The sequence below is a fragment of the Jaculus jaculus genome, chromosome 10 (genome assembly GCF_020740685.1).
Source record: "Jaculus jaculus isolate mJacJac1 chromosome 10, mJacJac1.mat.Y.cur, whole genome shotgun sequence".
Taxonomy (NCBI): domain Eukaryota; kingdom Metazoa; phylum Chordata; class Mammalia; order Rodentia; family Dipodidae; genus Jaculus; species Jaculus jaculus.
In genome coordinates, this window is record NC_059111.1 from 29227275 (window position 1) to 29250295 (window position 23021).

The following is a 23021-nucleotide window of genomic DNA, read 5'->3' on the forward strand; positions in this document are numbered from 1 at the left end:
GAAATGCTGGGAACAATGTTTGAGGTGTCTACACTACAGCTTTTAGGGAGGTTTAATATTCATCTACAGTTTCAAGCTAGCCAGAATGTCTCCTGCTTCTGAGAAAGGGAACTTGCCATCTACTTTGTTTTGTTTTGTTTAAGCCATTACCTGCATAAGCTCTGCATGAACCCTTTACACAGAGCTGTTCTAATAAAAGTTCTGCAAGTTGTTGCCCTGGAGCTCCTGTGCAGAAGAAATCACCTGGAGTCTCCTGGTTCTGTTGAGTCACCCCAGTCTCAGCTCAATTCTTTGGCACAGGTTAGTCAGGACCTGGAAACAAGTTCAGTTGGTGGCAGAAGGTGATGACAACTACTGTTATCAGTTGGAGACTAAGCATTCAGAACACATGAGTTTATGGAGGACCACTGACTCAAACCATCACAAATAGCTTGAACCTTCAATGGGTTGTATCTTGGCTTTGGGAATCTATAACGTTATCCCAATGCAGAGCAGCAGGCTTCTCTTTAATGACAATCTCATTAACAACTGCAGCCAAAGTGGCTATGATTCCTGCGCCTGTGACTTTAAACTCGCTCCCATTTCTTTCTGTGCCAAACCACAGTTCTTCATGCTGCCTTTTGATCCTTTTTTGTAGATCTGCATGAGAGCAGCTAACAAACCATTCCACAGACTCAATGCTATTCTGCCTTGATATTTCTTCTGCAAAACACATTAATTAGTCTATTACTTTAAAATTCAACCACACTCAAGTTCACAGGACATGAAGAGCAGAATGCTGCCAGATTCTTTGCCAGAATTTATCACGAATTTCCTCTAACCCTGCTCCCAATAGTCTCTGTTCTCCTTTGAAACCTCCTAAGCCAAGCCTCCACAGTCCACTTCTCTCTCAGCCTTCTGGGCTTTCAAACTCTCATCAGAGTAACCCATTAGCCTCTGCTTAGAGCACTGTAGGGCTTATAAGTCCTACGTTCCAGTCTTCTACGTTCTTTCTATTATCTAGTTTCCAAAAATGAAAAACTGCATGGTCAGTTTTATCATAACAATAGCCCCATCTCTTGGTACCAACTTTCTGAATCAGTTACCTTATTATTGGTGGGAACAAATATGCAACCAGAAGCTACTCAGGGAAAGAAGGATTTAATCTGGCTTATAGTTAGTTCCAGAGGACAGAGCCCATCATCATGGTGGTAGAGGCAGGGCTGGCTGTAGCAGCAAACCTTAGTCACCCCACTAGACAGGATACAAAGGAAGAACAGTAAGTGGGGCTGGACTATGAGACCTCACGGCCCTAACATGTCCCCTACCAGCTTGAAGCAGTTTTAAGTGGTCATAGTCTTATCTCCCTAACAGTAGTTAGGGTGACTTCTGAAATGGGGAGGATTGAAACACTGAAGGAGACAGGTGTCCGGGTTAAGTAGATTAGGTAAAGAGCCCTTGGTAATACAACACAGCAAAAAGAGGTAATCTTTTCTCCTTCTTCGGGCTTGGAGGCCTGATGAGCTTCTTAAGACCTGGGCATTACTGGATGCTCCATAAACCAATCAGCACCTCTCACCTTCACTCAAGCCAACCAATCACACAAGAATACACATGAAAAAGTTCCTTCTGGGGCTGGAGAGATAGCTTAGCAGTTAAGTGCTTGCCTGTGAAGCCTAAGGACCCTGGTTCGAGGCTCGGTTCCCCAGGACCCACGTTAGCCAGATGCACAGAGGGGCACATGCATCTGGAGTTTGTTTGCAGTGGCTAGAGGCACTGGCGTGCCCATTCTCTCTCTCTCTCCCTCTCTTTCTCTGTCTGTCACTTTCAAATAAATAAATAAACATAAAACAAAAACAAAACTTAAAAAAAAAGTTCCTTCTGGAAAAATGTATATACTATGCTTATCAAACTGCCCAGTAAGCACTTCTCTTAATATTTATACCCTTATATTAACGCTACTTTCACTTTGGGTAGAGAATCTTCTCTTTTCAGATGGCAGTGACTTTGAGATGACTCAGAAGGTATCACAGTGCTGGAAAGAAGTGACTGGAGTACTGAGTAACATTTCGATCACACCTTCCAAGGCTTAGGGTCTAATGCGGAAGAGGTGGTGGAAAGAATGTAAGAGCCAAAGGAAGGGTAGGACTCCTTACAATGTGCTCCCTCCAGACATAAAATGGCCTGGATATCCATGACCTCATAGTGCCTGACACTACGTACACAAGACCATCATAAGAGGAGGAAAAAATGATGACATCAAAATAAAAGAGAGACTGATTGAGATGGGGAGTGGATATGATGGAGAATGGAATCTCAAAGGGGAAAGTGGGGCGGGGGGGGAGGGAGGATATTACCATGGGATACTTTTTATAATCATGGAAAATGTTAATAAAAATTGAGAAAAAAAAGTCTTATTTTGCCTCATAGGGAATAAGTTGAAAGTAAGCATGGTCCAGGAACACTGATTTAGGTTACCCCAAATTCCATGTCCCAAAAGTGGTAACAGCTTGTTTCATGAAGTTTTTATAGTAAAAGAACAAAGTGCCCCAAAGCAACAAACAAAAAATAGCCTCCTCATCAAGTGTACTAGGAAAACTGGGTGTCTACAGGTAGAAAAATGAAACTAGATCCCTATCTCATCCTGCACAAAAATCAATCTCAAATGGACCAAAGATCCCAATGTAAGACCTGCAACTACTAGAGGAAAATACATGGACAACACTAGATGTAGTGATAAGCAACAACTTTCTGGATAGGACTTCCAAAATTCAGGAAATAACAGCAAGAATTGACAAATAGGATGGCACAGCAAACAAAAGGAGTAAAGTGGCAGCCTATCACATGGGAGTAAGCTCACTGGCAGCTATTCATCTGACAGAGGATTCACGTCCATAACAGAGAGAGAGTTGAAACAATTAAACACCAGCAAAGCAAATTATTCAATCGCTCAATGCAAATAAGCAGCGCAGGCACTTTTCAAGGGAAGTGCAAATGGCTAACAGCTATGTTAAAATAAGAAAACAAAACATCACAAACACTGGCAAGGTGCATGGGAAAAGGCAACCCTAAAACACTACAGTGGTGGAACATAAATCTAGTTGTAGCTGTGAGAACCTCTGTGGCCCATAAGCTTACCTTGAATGAGGGTTTTTATGTTTCATTAGATTTGTGTCCTCAATGCCTCAGCTGAGGTTTGCATTCAGTATATTTTATTTTTAAAAATATTTTATTATATTTTTGAGACAGGGAAAGAGGGGGATAAAGAGAGAGTGTGAAGAGTGGGAGGGAAAGAATGGGTGCACCATGGCTTCAGCCACTGCAAACAAACTCCAGATGCATGTGCCCCCTTGTGTATCTGGCTTACATGGGTACTGGGGAATTGAACTGAGGTCCTTTGGCTTTGCAGGCAAGCACCTTAACTGCTAAGCCATCTCTCCAGCCCTGCACTCAGTATATTATGAACATCAGAACCTTCATAACTTTGTTTTTCTGAGCTGTCATGAGTGGCACTGCAACTAGTTTCTGAAAAAAAATTACACTATTTCCAATAGTTGCTTTAGAAATGTATGACCGATGATGCAGTAAGCTGTGCCAAGCACTGATGCCAACCATTAATTTTCTTGATGAATTAAGGGAAATTTGGGAAACCAGGTTCCAAGTTAACACCAGGTTGTGGGACAGGTAGCATGTCACAATAAGGTGTAGGACTTGAACTCAGGCTTGAACAAAGGCCATTGACTCACCAAAACCTGGTCAGCTGCTTCAAATGGCAGCTTGAGGCAGTTTCTAGTTGGAATTTATGGACTGGTTTACCAAGTACAGCCAGCGTAGTCACCCTCCACTCCACCCTAAGCAGGAACAGGATTGCAAAAGGCAAACGTGGCTACCACGCATGCTCACACTACTCTCCCGTGCTCCCATCCTTTGCCCTGGGCGCCACTGTGGTAACTTTCCCAGACGACATTGGAACATCTCCCACCCACCGTGAAGTGAAGTCACCGGCGGATGCCTTTCCGTTCCTCCCTGCGAAGCGGACATCCTGCCCTTCCTACAGCCTTCCGACTTAGAAGCCAACAACACGTGCCTCCGATGCTCTGGGACTCGAACAGAGTTTTGCCAGTTGTCAATATGGCTGCTGACAACCTGCTTTTCTTTACTTTTGCATAAAACTTCTTTGAATAAGATGCCAAGAACCCTGACACACTGGTCCAGACAAGACCACTAGTAATAGTTACTTTCAAGAGGAGACATAAGCTTGCGGAGAGCTGAGCCCAGTGAAGTTGACTTTTGGTGGCTGTGAGGCGCATACAGATGGTTTTCAGGAAGTAACAGGATAGAAAGCTGAAGTTCAACGGATTCTCAAATTAGAGACTCCAACTTGGGAATTATTGATGTTTAAACTGCTAAAATCATGGTAGAACGTATCCAAAAGATATACTTGAGTTTTCTTTTGCTCTAAAATACAATCCAAAGAGGACTACAGAAAAGATATACAGTGAAAATAATAGGAGAATCTGTTTGCTTAAGGTAACTGGAAAAGGACTAGAGGAGAAGAAAAAGTTAGAAAAGTTGAGAAAGACTTTGACTGAGGTAATATTAACGACATATTCCTAATGAACTACCACAAGGCAGGAAAAGAAATATGGTGCATATAACCTTTAAAGGTAGAAGAGAAAATGGCGGACATGGAGCTATGGAAAATTCCTGTCAGCATCAGGGGACACCCGTGGTGGAAGGAAGATGAGAAGGGGTGGCCACAGAGGGGAGAGCACAGGAGGAGGGATGGGCCACCAGCCCTCTGCAGAGTGCTTCACAAGCTGTGTTTGTCCTGTGGGAACTGTTAATACTGTGTTCCTTTTGAACATCACTCATTTAGTGAAGAAACTGAGGACTTCTCACCCCACATCTGTGAGAACTTTGCTGCTGTGTGGCTCAGGATGGAATAATCAGAGGCAGCCTGTGCAGTGGCCACTTATGCATTCAGGAGACATCCCCCCGAAAGGCTCGTGATGTCTTCTGCTGAATCCCGGCCGGTCTGAGAACGGATTTTAAAGCTGTCCACACACCAGAAACTGCTGCTCCCAGCTGACCAGCCAGGAAAGAATGATTCAGGACAGAACATTCCCCCTCCTCCCGGCTGCTTTTGATGTGCTCACATGGAATTAGTGGTTATTTAGGCTGCAAACTAAACTCACTCTTTCCTCAGGTCTTTGGTTCTCCCTGGGAACAGTAGTTGTCAGGGATCTCATCAGCTCTCTAACACACCTGGTCCAAAGCTACACGAGTAAAGTATAACCAAGAGTTTTGCTTTTTTTAAATTGGTGCCTTTAAAAATTAGTCTTTAAAGTGTAGTGGTGCATACCTGTGAACACAGCCCTCAGAAGCAGAGGCAGAAGAATCACCACAAGTTAAGAAGGATGGGCTGGTGTACAGAGCTAAGTCAAAGCCAACTAAGGCTACATGATAAGACGCTTGCTGAAAAACTTTTAAATAAAATTAAATCAAATTCCCTTTAGGACAGCCATTCAATATTGTCGCATTCAACAACATTTCTACCACAAGGATTAAAAAGTACTTAAGTATAATTTTATTCTACTCTGCATCAGTACCATATATACCCACAAAGATGTTTAGATTGCTTAATAAGTTGTTTTTGTATTAATAACAAAGACATAAATCATTTCCTGAGCAAACAGTGCAATGTAATTTTAATCTGTATTGCTAATAAGAAGACATTTTACAGCATAGAAACGTGATCCAAATGATCATTTACGTTATCTTCTCATAAAATACAAGTGCTCGTGTACAACACTGATACAGTTTCAATGATGAGGAAATCTGTCATTCGTAACAGAGAGTCATGGAGGGACTTGCTGCCATGACTGGTTTTCCAGGGCAAATATCAGTAGTAAAATAAGTTAAGGTACAAAATAAAACCAAGAAATTACCTAAACTGCAGGAACATATGATTTCATTTAAGAAACTGAAGCCTGGGTTCTAGTTAACCTTTTAGTCCATACAAAAGTGTTCTCTTAAAAAACCCCAAGCAACTACAGATTCAGATAAGCTGGTGGAATAAAAACGACAGCTCTCCACTATGCCGTGAAGCCGTGGATCTCGTCTCTGGAAATGTGAAGATCATGCAGCATCCTGAAAAACACACATTCACATTTCATTGCAGATACAGAAGTAAGATCAAATTTACTCACACACTGTATTGTCTCTGTATTTTCTCACTTTCATATAGATAGATAGACAGATAGACAGACAGACAGACAGATATACATACATACATACATATATATATATATATATATTTTTAAATAGGACTGGAGAAATGGCTTAGTGGTTAAGATGCTTACCTGCAAAACCTAAGGGCCAATGTTCAATTCCCCAGGACCCACATAAAGTGAGATGTATAAGGTGCAGCATGTGCCTGGAGTTCACTTGCAGTGGCTGGGGGCCTTGCTGTACCCAATCTCTATCTGCCTCTCTCTCTCTCTCAATAACACACACACACACACACACAAACAAACACACACCACACATTGAAAAATCAAAAAACAAACAAACCCACAAATTTATTACATCTGGACAAGGTGACAATTATCACATGAGGTCTAGTCAGCATTCAAACCTTCAGTGATTTTGTAATGGCCATGAATTTTCAGTTGCTTGAGTCTGGATCCAATGAAAACTTATTCATTATAATGGGCTGATGGTCTTTTAGATATATTTTGATCTTTTGGTACCTTCTGCTCCCCACTCCCATTAGGCCTGCAACTTATTTGTTGAAAAAAGTCAAGTTTTTAAAAAATTTGTTGAGTCTCACATAGTCCTAACTTTGATGCATATTATTTCTATATAACATATTTCTACAGTTTAATAACTATACATCAAGGCTTCATCAGAGACAGGCTTAATTCTTTATGACAAGGCTATTTCATAGCTAGTGTTCTTCCTGCGAGAGGCATATAATAAAAAGACACAGATGTCTTTCTTATTAGATGCTCACAATCATTGTAGATCTATGAAATTGGTGAGATTCAACTTCTATCATTCTTTTCTTATTAATCATTTGAGGGGTTCTATAAAGAAAACTTGGTTCATTAGTCATGTGGCTGTGTAGTAAGAGAGCTCACACTAAGAAGGCAAAATAGAGACTTGATTCCTAGCATCCTACCTTCATTCTCCTTCGCTGAACAGGAAAAGCAGACAGAAAAAAACTGAATGGACTTCCAGGTAAGATGGTGGCATAGGAGTCATGCCAAACCAGCCTAGGGAGGGATTTAAGCAAAACCACAGCAAAATACACTCTTCTACCAAAAAGTGAAGGTGTATAGGTTATTACCAGCCACAGCAGAGAAGGAGGGAGACCAAGGTCTGCTAGAAAAGAAGAAACCTGCCAGAATCCCACCGAGGTGCTTGCGGCAGCGAGCTACAGGAGCAGAGACCAAAGGAGAGGGTTTTCCAATCGCATCGACATCCTCGCAAAGTCAACAAACATGAAGAAAAGAGAGCAGAGACCGGCTGAGGAGCTGCTGAAGGGGACACAGGCAGGACCAGCTGAGCAGTTGCAGTACAACTCCAGGCTTCCTGCACTCTCCCTTCTCCCAGCCATCAGAACCACAAACCTCTGGAAAACTCAGTCCCTGGTGGCAGTGCATCCAACACAGCTGATCAGATCCACAGTGCAATACAGACGGACTGAGAAGGGCACTCAGCATTGGTGAGATTGGAAGCCACCAGAAAAGGTAAGGAGGCCAATTGACAAAAAGGCAGGTACACAGCCTGCGCTAAAACAAAAATAGGCTAAAGGAATTTATGACAACTAAGCCAGCTCTACCGAAAATACTTGAGGAAATCGTTCATGCTGAAGAAAAAGCAAAGCACACATACGAGGAAACAGGAAAAAGTAAACCACACTCAAGAGAGTAAAGAGAAAACAGGATGCAGTACAAAACAAGAAGAATGGTAAGAATAAACACATACCTTTCAATAATAACTCTTAATATCAGTGGCCTCAATGCCCCAACCAAAAGACACAGGCTTGTAGACTGTATTAAAAGGCAGGATCCTGCTGTTTGTTACCACCAGAAAACTTATCTCTCAATAAAAGATACACATGGTCTTGGGGTGAAAGGACAGAAAATGGTATTTCAAGCAAATGGGCCTAGTAAACAAGCAGGGGTTGCTATATCTGACAGGATAGACTTCAAACCTACATTAGAGAGGAAAGATAAAGAAGGTCACTTTGTACTGATCAAAGGAATGCTCCAACAAGAGGACATTACAATCTTAAACTTATATGCACGTAACATGGGGGCTCCCAATTTCATCAAACAAACACTATTAGACTTAAGGTCCCAGGTAATACCAAAGACAATTGTAGTGGGTGATTTCAATACCCAACTCTCATCAATTGACAGGTCATCCTGTCAAAAAATAGAGAGAGAGATAGAGACATCTGGATTAAAAGATGCCATGCATCAAATGGACTTAACAGGTATCTACAGAACATTCTAACCAAATGCTGCAGAAAATACATTTTTCTCAGCAGCAAATGGAATCTTCTGTAAACAGACCATATATTAGAACACAAAGCAAATCTTAACAAATACAAGAATACTGAAATAATCCCTTGTACTTTATCTGACCACAATGGGATTCAACTACAAATCAGCAACAGGAAAAACTACAGAGCACACAGATGTTCATGGAGACTAAACAGTACATTATTGAATGATGAGTGGGTCATTGAAGAAACCAATAAATTCATAGAATCAAATGATGATGAGAATACAAAACCTTTGGGACACAATGAAGGCAGTCCTAAGAGAGAAATGTATAGCTCTGAGTGCCTATATTAAGAAATTACAGAGTTCACACTAAGCAATTTAGTGCTTTATCGTAAGGCCTTGGAAAAATAAGAACAAGCAGAATAATCATTTGACAAAATCCAACATCCCTTCATGGTAAAAGTCCTATAGAAACTTGGAATAGAAAGAACATATCTCAACATATTAAAGGCTAGTTATGAGAAACCTACAGCAGGCAACATAATACTAAATGGGGAAAAACCTGAAGCTTTTCCACTAAAACCAGGAACAGGACAAGGGTGTTCACTGTCCCCACTGTTATTTAATACAGTACTGGAAGTCTTAGCTATAGCAATAAGACAAGATACATTCATAAAAGGGATACAAATTGGAAAGGAAGAGATCAAATTATCATTATTTGCAGATGATATGCTTCTGTTCGTAAAGGACCCTAAAGACTACCTGCAAACTGTTAGAGCTGATAAACAATTTTAGCAATGTAGCAGGATACAAAATAAATACACAGAAACCAGTAGCTTTTCTATATACTAACAACAAACATGCAGAAAATGAAATCCAGGAATCACATTCACAAATGCCTCAAAAAAAAAAAAAAAAAGTACTTTGGAATAAATCTAACCAAGGAAGTGAAGGATCTCTACAATGAAAACTTTAGAACACTCATGTGAGATACTGCAGAAGACACTAGGAAATGGAAAGACACACCTTGTTCTTGGATTGGAAGAACCAATATTGTGAAATGTCAGTCTTACTAAAAGCAATCTATACATATAATGCAATCCCCATTAAAATTCCAATGGCATTGTTCATAGAAATAAAAAATCTTAAAATCATTTGGAAGTACAAAAAAACCTTAAATAGCTAAAACAATTTTAAGCAACAAAAATAAGGCTGTTGGTATCACCATATCCAATTTTAAGCTATATTACAAATTCATAGTAACAAAAACAGCATTGTACTGGCACAAAGACAGACAGAGATCAATGGAACAAAACAGAGGACCTGGATGTAAATTCAGGCTGCTGCAGCCATTTGATTTTTGACAAATATGCCAAAAATATGCATTGGCAAAAAGACAGCCTCTTTAACAAATGATACTGGGAAAACGGGATATCTATATGTAGAAGGATAAAAAACAGATCCTTATCTCTCTCCGTGCATAAGAATCAAGTCCAAATGGATAAATACCTTAATATCAGATCTGAAAATGTGGAACTGCTAGAGGAGAAAGAAGAAACTCTTCAACATACTGGTAAGGCAATGACTCTTTGAATATAACTCCAGTTGCTCAGGACATAAAACCAGTAATTAACCAATGGGATCTCATGAAATTACAAAGCCTTTGTACAGCAAAGGACACTGAATACAGCAAAGAGGCAACCTACAGAGTGGGAGAAAATCTTTGCCTGCTATACATCTGATGGAGGATTAATACCTAGGATATACAAAGAACTTAGAAAACAAAATAATAAGAAATCAAATAACCAAATTAAAAAATGGGCTAAGGGGACTGGGGAAATGGCTTATCGCTTAAGGAGCTTGCCTGTGAAGCCTAAGGACCCATATAAGCCAGATGCACAAGGGGGAGTATGTGTCTGGAGTTCGTCTGCAGTGGCTGGAGGCCCTGGTGTGCCCATTCTCTCTTTCCTCTGCCTCTTCCTCTCTCTCTCTCAAATAAACAAATAAATAAAATATTTTTAAAAATGAGCTAAGAAACTAAATAGAGAATTCTCAAAAGAAGAATTACAGATGACATAAATATCTAAAAAAAAAGTTTACATCCTTAGCCATTAGGGAAATGCAAGTTAAAACTACTGAGATTTCATCTCACTCCTGTCATCCTACCATCAAGAAAAAAAGACAATAAATGCTGGTGAGGATGCAGAATAAGAGGAACTCTTCTACATGTTGGTGGGAATGTAGTCTTGTACCATTATGGAAATCAGTGTGGAGGCTCCTGAGATAGCTAAAAATAGATTTACCATATGATCCAGCTATAGCACTTCTAGGCATATATCCTAAGGACTCTTCTCACTACCTTACTGATAACTTGCACAACCATGTTTATTGCTGCTCTATTCACAGTAGCTAAGAAATGGAACCAGCCTAGATATCCCTGATGAGTGGATAATGAAGATGTGGTATATTTATACAATGGAATTCTATTCAGTAGTAAAGAAAAATGAAATTATGAAATTTGCAGGGAAAAGGATAGATCTGGAAAGGATTATACTAACTGAGACAACCCAAATGTCACATGATTTCTGTCATATGTGGATCTGTTGCAGTCAGGTTCTCATTGCTGGTAGAAATCACTCAACCAAGAACAACTTGTGGGAAAAAAAGAAGTTTATTTTGGCTTATAGTCTCGAGGGGGAAACTCCATGATGGCAGGGAAAACAATGGCATGAGCACAGGGTGGACATCACCCCCTGGCCAACATAAGATGGACCATAGCAACAGTAGAGTATGCCAAACACTGGCATGGGGAAATTGGCTATAACACCCATAAGCCTGCCCCTAACAATAAACCGCTTCCAGGAGGCTTTAATTTCCAGTTGCCATCAGCTAGGGAACCTAGCATTCAGAACACATAAGTTTATGGGGGACACCTGAATCAAACCACCACAGGATCCTAATTACTAATCCTAGTTACAAGTGTTCAGACTTGTGTGTGAGTTGGAGTAAAAATCAGTAACAGAGGCCAGTAAGCAGAAAAAGGCTATAAGGGAGGGAGGAGAGGGGTGGACTTAAGGGGATGGTACTGTACATATGTAAGTAGATGGACAGATTACTGAGAGTGGAATGGCCTAAATGAGGTCAGGAAAAGAGACTAAGCAAAAGGTATGTGTGGGGGGGAGGGTTAATCAAAATTCAGGATACTGTGAATAAGCCACATGATAGCCTACTTTTTTGGATAATGGCACACCCAGAAGCCATAGACTGTTAGTAGAAAAATTCCAGTGCCAGGGATGGGATGCCTTCCAGTGAATTGTTGGCCAGGGAGGTCCCTGTTGCCTCCAAAACATTACAGGCTATTGCCAAGGCTCTTGGTTTCCCACCAGGAATAAATGATAAGACCCTATTGCTGAAGACTCCACATACCTGAGCTACAAGGTTACTGAGAAATCAAAGTGGGGCTGAGCTGAAGATCTCCTCTTGGTAGACCAGCTAACAGAAAGCTGGGAAAAGCTGCACTGCATGTAGCCTTATGGGAGACAGAAGGCATCAGTGGTGAAAACAGTGGACACTGCAAGCCTCAAGTTTGGCTAGCCAGGCCAAATGAGCCAATGTGTGCAACAGTAGCATGTCTGTTATGAGAGAAACCAACTGTTCTCTATTTGCAATGGAGACCTGCTTGATGGGAGGGAAGACATGCCTGGTACTGAAAACCTAATCAAAAGCCTATGGTGGGGGAGGTCATGAGCATTAGGAGTGTCATGCCTGCTCTTGTCTGGTTAAATGCATATATTATGCTCACCAACTGCTCTGTAAGCACCTTAATGATCATACCCATATATTACTGCCATTCTCACTTTGGGTGAGAAAAGCTTCTTTTTTCAGATAGTGGTGACTACTAGGATGACCAAAAAGGAACCATAGAGCTGAGAAGACATGATGGAGGAACGTTCTGCACTGAAACATCTCTACCACACCTTCCAAGGCTCAGGGTCCACTGTGAAAAAGGTGGTGGAAAGAATGGAAGAGCCAGGGGAAGGGTAGGACTGCTTACAATGCAATTGATCAGACAGAAACTGGCCTTGAATATCTGTGACCTCACAGTGCCTAGCACTATCTTCACAAGATCCTCATAATAGGAGGAAAAGATAATGACATCAAAATAAGAGAGACTAATGGAGGGAGGGGATATGATGGAGTGTAGATTTGTGAAAGGGAAAGTGGGGGAAGGGGAGGGAGTTATCATGGTTTATTGTAAGTGTGGAAACTGTTAATAAAAAGGAAAAAAAAAACTGAATGAAGGAAAGTGGACACAAGAGTCCAAGAGAATTCTCTTGGCAGTTAAGCCCCTGAACTTTTATTTCTCATTAACTCTTCCCTCTTGCAATGATCCAGTAAAATGAGCAACAAATTATCTCACTAATTACAAAAAAAAAAAAAAGCAGACAGACTGCTGAAATATCCTTCCACAAGGAAAGCATCATAACTAATGCTGAAACCGCAGAAGTAATTCCAATTAAAATGCTGCTGAAAATAATTACCATTTGCTGAGTGCAGTCTGTTGTATGTGGTCACTGTGCCAAGCACTTTACAAGCTTGGTTAAGTACTGCAGTCTACCCCTGTTTACAGGCAAAGTTTAACAGCCAGCAAAGGACTGTAAGATGATTTTGAGTGGGAAGCGCTGGGACTGAAAACCCCAGTGGCAGCTTCTAGGATACACACTCACACAAAAGGCCTGGAGGGTGCAGCTGTTAGGGCGCAGCAGTCAAGCTTCTCTGTGAATCCACTCTACTCTTCCAGCCTGCATTCTGTCTCCCCCAGGCACAGGCCCTCAGGGGCCTATGTGTCTCCGGAATGCTGGGACTATAGTCATGTGCCACTATATCCAGTTCTGGTTGGTGACACATCAGTCATTACTTGAGGCACTGGTCTTTTCTGACATGATTCCTGTCTTCCCAGCACACACACGTGTGCACACACACACACACAAACACACCTCTAGGTAAAGTAGCTCTCTTTTCCTGAATTGCAGAAACTCTTTGATTTCCCTCTACTAAGAGCATTTGAGCTGCTCAGCATCACATTCCAATGACTACTGTGCGTACTTGTCTCCACCGTAGGACCGTGTGGTCCTCTGAAGCACATGAAAGGATTATTATTGGCCATAGAATTCTAAGCTATTTGTATGTTTTTAAACAAACAGGCTCTAAATCTTTTTCTATTGTATAAATTAACAACTATTCACCAAATGCAGAGGGTATGCTTTGGATGGTTATACAGCTTGGTTGTGATACTGAGGGGGACTGGTTTCCTGATGCACCTATGAACACCAAAAGTTTTGGATGCTCAAGTCTAATAACAAATATTGTATATAAGTACATACTCCAAGATCTTTTAAATTCTCTCTAGATTATTTACAATATCTCAAACAATGTGAATGCTCTATCAACAGTGTTTATGCAATACTGTTTAGGACTAGTGAAAAAGTGTGTCCAGTGTAATATTTTTGACTATTTTTGATCCAGAGTTGGTTGAATTCACAGATGTGATAGTCATGGACAACTGATGTTCGCAGCATGTATTAGATATGAGATTAACTCTGGATGGCATAGGAATGAGTCTGTCAAAGGATGAATCATTTTACAGGACAACAAAACTATAATGAATTAGATCCTCTTGTCATTGTTAAGATAGTTACACTACATTAATCAAGATGGCGAGGAAAAGAAAATTAAGAAAATGAGTCCTGAAATGAACGTCACAAGGGCAGACACTATGAATTCCACATAGTGACCTGACCCAAGCCACTTTGAAAGGCAGCTTTATGCAGCATATCAGGATAAGTAATCTCAAGGAGCATGTGCAATGACTACTTGACTCCTGAGCTTCTGGGTAAGCCAGTCAGCAGTAGATTAGACATGAGGCAAAACTGAAAAAAAGGGGAGCTACAGAGATTAGTTTATTTACAACAGGAAAAACACTCGGGTCATGAAAACATTCTATTTAATGCACATATCCAGAGGCTCCAGGATGTGAGGAGTTGCAAAGAAGACAACATTCTTGTGGAAAAAGAATGGGATCTTCCAGGATGCTCCACATAACAGCCTTCTATATCTGCTCTAAGGGCTGACTTTCTTTTTCTTTTTAATATTTTTACTTGTTTTCAAGAACAAAGGGAGAGAGGGAGGGAGGGAGGGAGGGAAGGAAGAGGGGAGAAGAGAAGGAGGGAGGAAGGGAATGGACATGCAAAGACCTCTCAGCCCCTGCAAACGAACATCAGACAAATGATTCACTTTGTGCATCTGGCTTAATGTGGGAACTAGGGAGTCAAACCCAGGTTAATAAGCTTTGCAGGCAAGCATCTTAACTGTTGAGTCATCTCTCCAGGGCTTCTGAGTATCAATACAGTGAACGATAGTGTGCTGCTTAGCCCTTTCCTCCATAAAATTAAATGTGTTTCCTTTTTTAAATTGAGAGCTAGTTTTTCATAATTGTAATTTTTTGTTCATTTTTATTTGTTTATTTGAGAGCAATAGACACAGTGAGAAAGAGGCAGATAGAGAGAGAAAGAGAATGGGTGCACCAGGGCCTCCAGCCACTGCAAATGAACTCCAGATGCATGCGTCCCCTTGTACATCTGCCTAACATGGGTCCTGGGAAATCGAGCCTCGAACTGGGATCCTTAGGCTTCAAAGGCCAAGCACTAAGTCATCTCTCCATCCCTTCATAGTTATAACTTAAAATAAAACAGTAAGATGAAAGCTATTTAGAAAAATGTTAAATTGATTCACATTCCAAACAGAGAAAAAAAAAAAACAACATTCAAAGAGCTATAACTTAAAACTCATTTAGAAACCCAGTAGTAGCTGTATTTGACCAAATAATTTAAAGCGTTTTCAAGGAAATTCCTATCAAGGTGAATTTCAGACAGAAGGTATCCCGGCACTGACTTTTCATTATTTAGGGTCTGCCTATTAGTCTTGCTTTCTTATGTTTTGTCGTCATCTTTTTATCCCTTTGCCTGGCTTTGGATGACTATTATTTAACAAGTACTACCCACTGCAGAGAAGAAAGAAGCTACCATGAGACAAAAATTGCTTACTCACTATAGTTAAAAAAGCTTTGGTGGAAGAAGAGATTGGGTCCCAGCAGGGCTGCAGAATCAATCTTGTGTGTATTCACACATGCTTCTATGTCCATACTGAACACTAGGCATGGTCGCAATACTGCTGTTTTCATAAGCTACAACAGATGCCCAGGAATAGGTTTTTATGGCAGACAGAGCTATAGAGATGTCAAATGGTTAGATGGAAGGCCTTCATTCCAGGATTCTGTTTCTACCACACTGCTCTCACCTGATCCTATTCACTGTTGCTCACCTTATTCCCTGTTCTGTAAAAGGTGTTGGTCCACAGATGCAAAGGAAGACGCTAGATTCTTCTTGACCTCTTTTCAAAAATTCAGAAAGAAGAGCTGGTGATATGTGTCCCTGTTTGCCATTCCATTCTGAAGTAGGTGCTGAGAGAATAAATTCAACATCAAATCTAGGTGTAAAAAAAAAAAAGAAACTCATTTTAAATTCCATTATTTTGAACATATTACTAGTATGTTTCTAGTTCACTAAGACACCTTCCCTTAAGAGCAATTTAATATATCAAGACTGAACTACTTGCTAGAAAACCACTGAAATAAGTTCTAAGTAAAGATTTAACAAAACACAGCCAAATCCAAATTTACTAAGGATTAGTTTTTGCTATAGGAAAAGGAAAGTAAGTTGACTTTTTTTATTTCCGTTAAAACCCACCAAAAAGGGAACTCTAAGGGCTCTTAGAAAATTCCACACTTTAATTACCTGCTAGTGTAAGTCACAGTCAGGAGGCATTTTCAGAGATGCGTATTTTAATCTCTGGCTCAAACTTCTCTGCTGATTTTAGACCCCTTGGGCCAATCTGACTAGGAAGCCTATTTGTCCTCTCACCTTGGATAGACTGAATGAAGGCCTTCAGCCAGACTTGTGACCTGCCTGCCCAGTATCCAATGTTGACTCTGTGAAAGGCACCAGTTCACTGCTCGCATAAGCCTGAACGCAGAGATGTATCATGGCATCACTGTGCTCCATACTCAAGGCCTCACTCCTTGCTGTTTTCACTACCCATTCTTCTTTGTGCACTGCTTCTAAAACTGCCGCCTCCTGTTCTTGTTCAAACGTCATGTCCACAGGCAAGCACTATGGACCTAGATTAGATTCCTTTATTAGACATTTAAAGAAATGTTTGCCTTTCTTCATAGCTTACTTTGGGTTGCAAGTGTGCACTACCAACATGGCTGTCAGACTGAAAACCCATGACAGGGGGTCATGTCAGCTTTGGCTATCACTGCATCTTTAGTAGCCAACAGAGAAGCACTCAATACATGATCAACCATAGAATGAAAACAGGAAGAATGCGAACTGGGCCTCACAAGGTAATTACAGATCACATCTTCCCACAGGCTCACTGAGCTACAAAGTAAATTGCTAGCAAAAACATTACAGAAAATACAAAATTCATTGCTGTACCTGTTCTGTTTGTTTCACTTTAGCAAATAAAATTATTCCTTACAATTTTTAATAGCATAGATCGAATGCATTTCCACCTGCTCTATTAACTAACAGAGATTTTCTTAAATGTACAAAGCACTGGTCATACATTAACCTAAGCTTTGAGGAAAAGTTTAAGTGAACAGCTTCTTGAGTAACTTAACTGTGCTAGGGAAACAAACAAGAGAACCGACACAAAATGTGGCTGAGGGAGTTGCCTACAAGTCTGTTTCACCAGGGCTCACATTCCCAAGTGGGTCTGGCGCAGCAGCAGACCAACTCAGAGGATAGCTGGGACCCCAGGGCCAGTCCCAGGTGCACACAGGCCAGTCCCAAACCTGCACACAGGCGCCGCCTTGAATACAGTCTTTGCCATTCCATTTATGTAATGAGTGGGGCACTTCCAGACCACTCAATGCTAATGTGTTGTGGTGTTATACTTTAACACCTGCCGAACTGTTGTATTTCTTACCTTTAGACGTTCCTTTTAGTATCATCAGCAATTCTAGCCCAGCCTACTTAGAACTCCTCCCCAAATACAAGAAAAGCACCTTCAATGTAAAAATCCAAGATCCAAAATGCTCAAAATTCAAAGCGTTTTAAAAAATATTTAAATATTTACTTTCAAGCAGAGAGATAGACACAGAAGGGGAGGGCAAGAGGGTGAGAGAGTATGGGTGTGCCAGGGCACAAAGGAACTTAAATGCATGTGCTACTTTGTGCATCTGGCTTTATGTGGGTACTGGGGAATCAAACCTAGGTCATTAGGCTTTGCAGGCAAGCACCTTAACCACTGATCCATCTCTGTAGCCCAAAATTCAAATCATTTTGGGCACCAACATGGTGCTCAAAAACTATCAAATTCTGGAGTATTTAAGATTTTATATTTTCACTCTAGAGGAGCTCAATCAGTAAAGTCTATTAAAATATTCTCCAATAAAGCCGGGCGTGGTGGCGCAGAGGTAGGAGGATTGCCATGAGTTCGAGGCCACCCTGAGAGTCCATAGTGAGTTCCAGGTCACCCTGGGCTTGAGTGAGACCCTACCTTGAAAAACCAAAATAAATACATAAATAAATAAATAATAAAATAAAATATAATCCAATATCCAAAACTTCAAAATTTGAAGTATTTTCTGTTCCAAGCATTTTGAATAAGGGATACTTAGCATATTCTTTGTTTCACTAACCTATTATTATTATTACTTACTGTTTTCCTAGCAAGCAAGAGTGTGTTAATTTCAGAATGTGGTATTTGCTTATTACTTTATTAAGGGCATACAAAGTCCCCTGTCTAAGTTGTTAAGTGCTGCACACAATCCTGTCTCAACATAAGTGCCTCTAAAAAATGTTGATTGACTAAAGAAATTCTTCATAAAGGAGCTACAATAATGACCTGCCAGGTAAGGCGTGTCCACTGGTGCAATTGTGGAGTTAACCATCCACTTTCGGATTGGGGTTGAGACCTGCTTCAAAGGAGTTCATGCCTGATTAGGTAAACCTGGTCAAATCCATTGGTTGGTATATGAGTTACTTTCTCATTGAAGGGACAAATGCCTGACCTGAGCTACTGAGGGGAAGGAAAGGATTTGTTTTAGCTTACAGTTACAGAGGGTAGAGTCCACCATGACAGCGAAGGATGGTGGCAGGAGCTTGTCACATTTAGTCCAGCCACGAGGAAGTGGAGCAGAGGAATGGACATTGCTTCTTAGTCAGATCTCTCCTTTTATATAGTCCATGAGACAATGCCACCCACATCTAGGGTGGGTCTTTCCACCTCAACTAACATAATCTAAAAAGTCCCTCAGAGACATGACCAGAGATTTGTTCCTATGATGATTCTAAATTCTGACAACCAGAGATTAACCATCACATCTGGGGAGGTCATACTGCTGTTGCTTTCCGACATGGCCATCGTGTCAAACTGCCTTCTGACTATTTATGTTCATATCCACAGACTGGGGCTCTTTCAGCCTTGGTCACAGAAGCTGCTTTTTGCAGTGAGCAGTAGTTAATATATACTTACAAAGTACTGACAAATAAAATGTGCTCATTAACCAGCACATTTATACCTTCCTCTAAAGTTCAAAGAACATTGCAGAAGAGTAGATGGAAAGAATGTAAAAGCTGGAGGACAGGAGGAGTGCTGTGAAACCATTTGCTGGATATGACACAGCCACTGCACTCATGAACTCATGGCAGCTCTGGCTACTGGCATTAAGACCAGGATTATCAACATTATATCACTGATTAGGGAGAGGAGCATAAGGCTTCACCTATTGCTGAAGAGTCACTGGCAGTTACTTGTTGCTGGGGGTGTTATAATCAGTTATATTGGTAAATTGCCCATGTTCCAGTAAATAATTTTCCAGCCACTTTAATTCGGGCAAGCAGCCCGAATTAAACTCAGTGGGACAAACACACACACAATAGTAAGATGAGAACCTCTTGGGAAGAACAAAGTTTTCAGTGGGAGGGAGATCAGTTAGTAAGGGTGAATATGATCAAAATGTATTATATATACATGTAAAATTGTCAAAAAATAAAAATATGTATTTTTAAAAAAGAAAAAAGATTGATCAGTAGCATATTTTCCACAGGTATCTCTGATGAGAAAATACTAAGTTCTTTAAACAGAAGTATAAACTTCTGAGGACTCTTGTGTTCATTCCCCCAGTGGTTCTTTGGTTATAACTTTGGGTACTCAGTGGACAAAGTGAGCATGCAGCTCAGACACAACTTCAGGACCCTATGAAGATGCAGCTGTCCCTTCACAGTACAAGAGCATTGTTTTAACTACAGCAGGAGCAAGTCTGAGTTCAGATCAAAAACTAATGAAGAGGTAGTGCCTGTGAATCATCTCAGAGTTTTCTGAACAAAAGCAGTGATGGTTCATCTTGGTTAATCTGTCAGCCTGATTGGATCTAGTCTCTAGCATGTCTGAGAGGGAGTGTAAAGATTAGGGTAATTGAGGTGAGAAGACCTGCCCTAACAGCAAGCAGCACCATTCCATGGGCTGTGGTACCAGACTGAACACAAAAGAGAGTGAGCAGATCACTAGTCTTTCTCATCTGTTTCCTGACTGCACACTCACTGTGGTCAGCTTTGCTTCAAGATCCTGCTGCCATGCTGTGGCAGTTTGAATGTCCCCCAACAGACTCAGGTGTTCTTATTAAAAAGCTTGTTACTTGGGCTGGAGAGGTGGCTTAGACATTAAGGCATTTGCCTGAAAAGTCAAAGGACTCTGGTTCAACTCTCCAGGACCCATGTAAGCCAGACGCACAAGGTGGCACATATGTCTAGAGTTCGTTTGCAGTGCCTGGAGGCCTTGGCATGCCCATTCTCTCTCTCTCTCTCTCTGCCCTTTTTTTTTTTAATATTTATTTATTTATTTGACAGAGAAGAGAGGGAGGGAGGGAGAAAGAGAGAAAGAGAGAGGGGGAGAGAATGGGTGCACCAGGGCCTCCTGCCACTGAAAACAAACTCCAGACGCATGCAGCCCCTTGTACATCTGACTAACGTGGGCCCTGGGGAATCGAATCTGGGTCCTTCGGCTTTGCAGGAAAACGCCTTAACTGCTAAACCATCCCTCCAGCCCTCTCTGCCTCTTTCCCAAATAAATAAACAAAAATTATATTTTTTAACAAAAGCTTGTTACTTGGATTTCCAGCTGTCTGGCTGAAAGAGGTGTCACTGTGGGATGATCCTGGGACACAGCCCTAAGGTGTCACTGGGGGTAGCTATGGTTTCTAGCCTAACAGTATGCAGAGTGCTTGGGCTCTGCCTGGGCTCCTGCTGTTTGTTCCTGAGTGTGCTTGCTTTTGCTTGTGCTGGTGATGTTTTTTGTATTTTTTTTTTTTTTTTCCCCTCTGCTTGGATCTGTGAAAGGGGGCCAATCTCTTCCACCATTTTGGAACTTCCCTGGATCTGTATGCCTGAAATAAATCCCATTTGTCCCACAAATTGTGTCTGTTGGGAAGTTTATCATCTCTAACTGTGATTACAAATAAGCTCTTCCTTCCTTAAGTTGTGCTTCTGAGGTATTTTGTTATAGCAATGAGGAAAGTCAAAAGGCAACTCACTGAGCCAATAATAGCACTGGTTGTTAAGAGGCCTGACAATAGCCATCATGAAATTCCTCTCTGCCCTGAAAGAACCAGAAAGAATTAAGATTCTTGAAAAGGCTACCTGAGAATTAATTTAGATAACCCATAAAATTTAATGAAACATGGAAAGAGATTTGCATGTTGTCTAAAATGTCAATGAAAGTAAATAAGTGCATTAATTTTATTCCAAAATGAATCAACAGTGAGGAGGTGAGGTCTTGAAAAATAAGTACTCATTCTACTTCATACACATCCTTCATAGCCCAACAACTTATTTCCTCTTTCTTGACTGCTTTCAAAACATAGCTCCTTCTTCCTAATCTCTTACATGTCCCTACTTCCTCCTTCTACCTCCTCAGCCACAGCCCACTTAAACACTTTGTCTAAAATGGCCTTCCTCTTAGCCTGTCTGAAACTCCACTGCTTCACTGACTCCGGGAAACTTTTTTGCTCAAAAACAGTAGTTATCACTGCCCATAGGTTAGCATTCCTCAGTACAGGCCTCAGGCACTTGCCTACAAAGCCCAAGAACTTTAATTAAATCCCAGTAACCATGTAAAGCCAGATATATAAGGTGGCACATGTGTCTTAAGTTTGTCTGCAGTGGCTGGAGGCTCTGGTATGCCCATTCTCTCTCTGTATCTGCCTCTTTCTTTCTCAAATAATTGAATAAAATATTTTTTAAAAGTCAGCTGCAAAAGCAGAAAAAGAATTCCCAGAGCTGCTGTGTTCCACTCCTGATAGGCAGCAATGCCTAAGGCTCAGAAACGTGAGCACACAATACTGTTTATTACCTGAGAGAGGGACAGTGAAATTTCACTAAATTTCAGATTACTCAACTGTTGGTTAGTTCTGTACCTGCTCATTTTTTTTTTTTTTTTTTTTTTTGTCTACCATTTTCTCTCATTTTTTTTTTTTTCTTAACACAAAGGTGCAGAGTCTTGCTAGGCTTAGCATATTATTAACTGAATCCTGGTTACTGAAGCTACCATTTTAGTGTGATCACACATGTGGATAACATCTGGGCAAGCCAATATTTTTTAAAATTTTATACTTAATCACATGAAATATAAAAAATATACTAAATATTACTTTGGAATATTTATTTTAATTCCACTGAATGTAGCAACAAGGGAAAATGATGAGATGTATTTCCTGAACTGCATGAAACATGAAAAAGCAAGCTAATGCAACACCCGCATACTGTCTACAGGCACACAGCAGATACTGATACGCATTTCATGAAGAAATGAATGTCTGTTATCAGCACGCTACTTCCGGAATCAGCAATTCCATATGCTAGATCCTCTGATGTAGGTATTGATGTCTCCATTCTACAGGTGGAAAACCTAAGGCCCAGTCAGGTAAGTAACGTATGCCAAGTGAGCAGGTTAACAAGTTTCCATTTTACAATGCTATGTTAGAGAGAGACGTCCCTGGTCAGTGATGACAGCTAGACAAACCCTGACAGAGAGCATGCCTGCTGCAGAGGAAGCATCAGGCCATTTACCAGCCTCAGTGTCCATGCCTGTTCCACAACACTGAAAGGAAGGGGGACATCTAATTTTTGGGAGCCTTTCAATTTCAGGGAATTTTAAAAATATGTCTAATTCAATAAGAATTTAACCAAAGTAATGCATTCAGGTAACATATTCTGCTCTTAGAAGCTTTATTAGTAAAACTACAAGTGACACAGGAGAGTCAACAGGTGGGGAAGAGTGGCTTACTGATTAACCTGAACTTCACTTTCCGTTTCTGTACTGTTCACACCATCATGTTTGGGTTGAACAGGACTAGCAAAACCCACTGAGAAGCCTTGAAGCTGAAAGGTCCCCTAT

General features: G+C 40.8%; 1 protein-coding gene across 2 annotated transcripts in view; it reads right to left on the reverse strand.

The window, feature by feature from the left end:
- Positions 1-5662: 5662 nt before the first annotated feature.
- The window catches only part of LOC101595545 (cytochrome b5 reductase 4), a 76136-nt gene continuing 58777 nt past the window's right edge, over positions 5663-23021 (reverse strand). For both annotated transcript variants that reach the window (XM_045160807.1, XM_004660464.2), the window contains 2 exons: positions 15882-16046; positions 5663-6132 (listed from right to left, as the gene is read on the reverse strand). In XM_045160807.1, the coding sequence (XP_045016742.1) occupies positions 6078-6132; positions 15882-16046 (220 nt within the window). In that variant the 3' untranslated portion in view covers positions 5663-6077. The remainder of the gene's footprint in view (positions 6133-15881; positions 16047-23021) is intronic.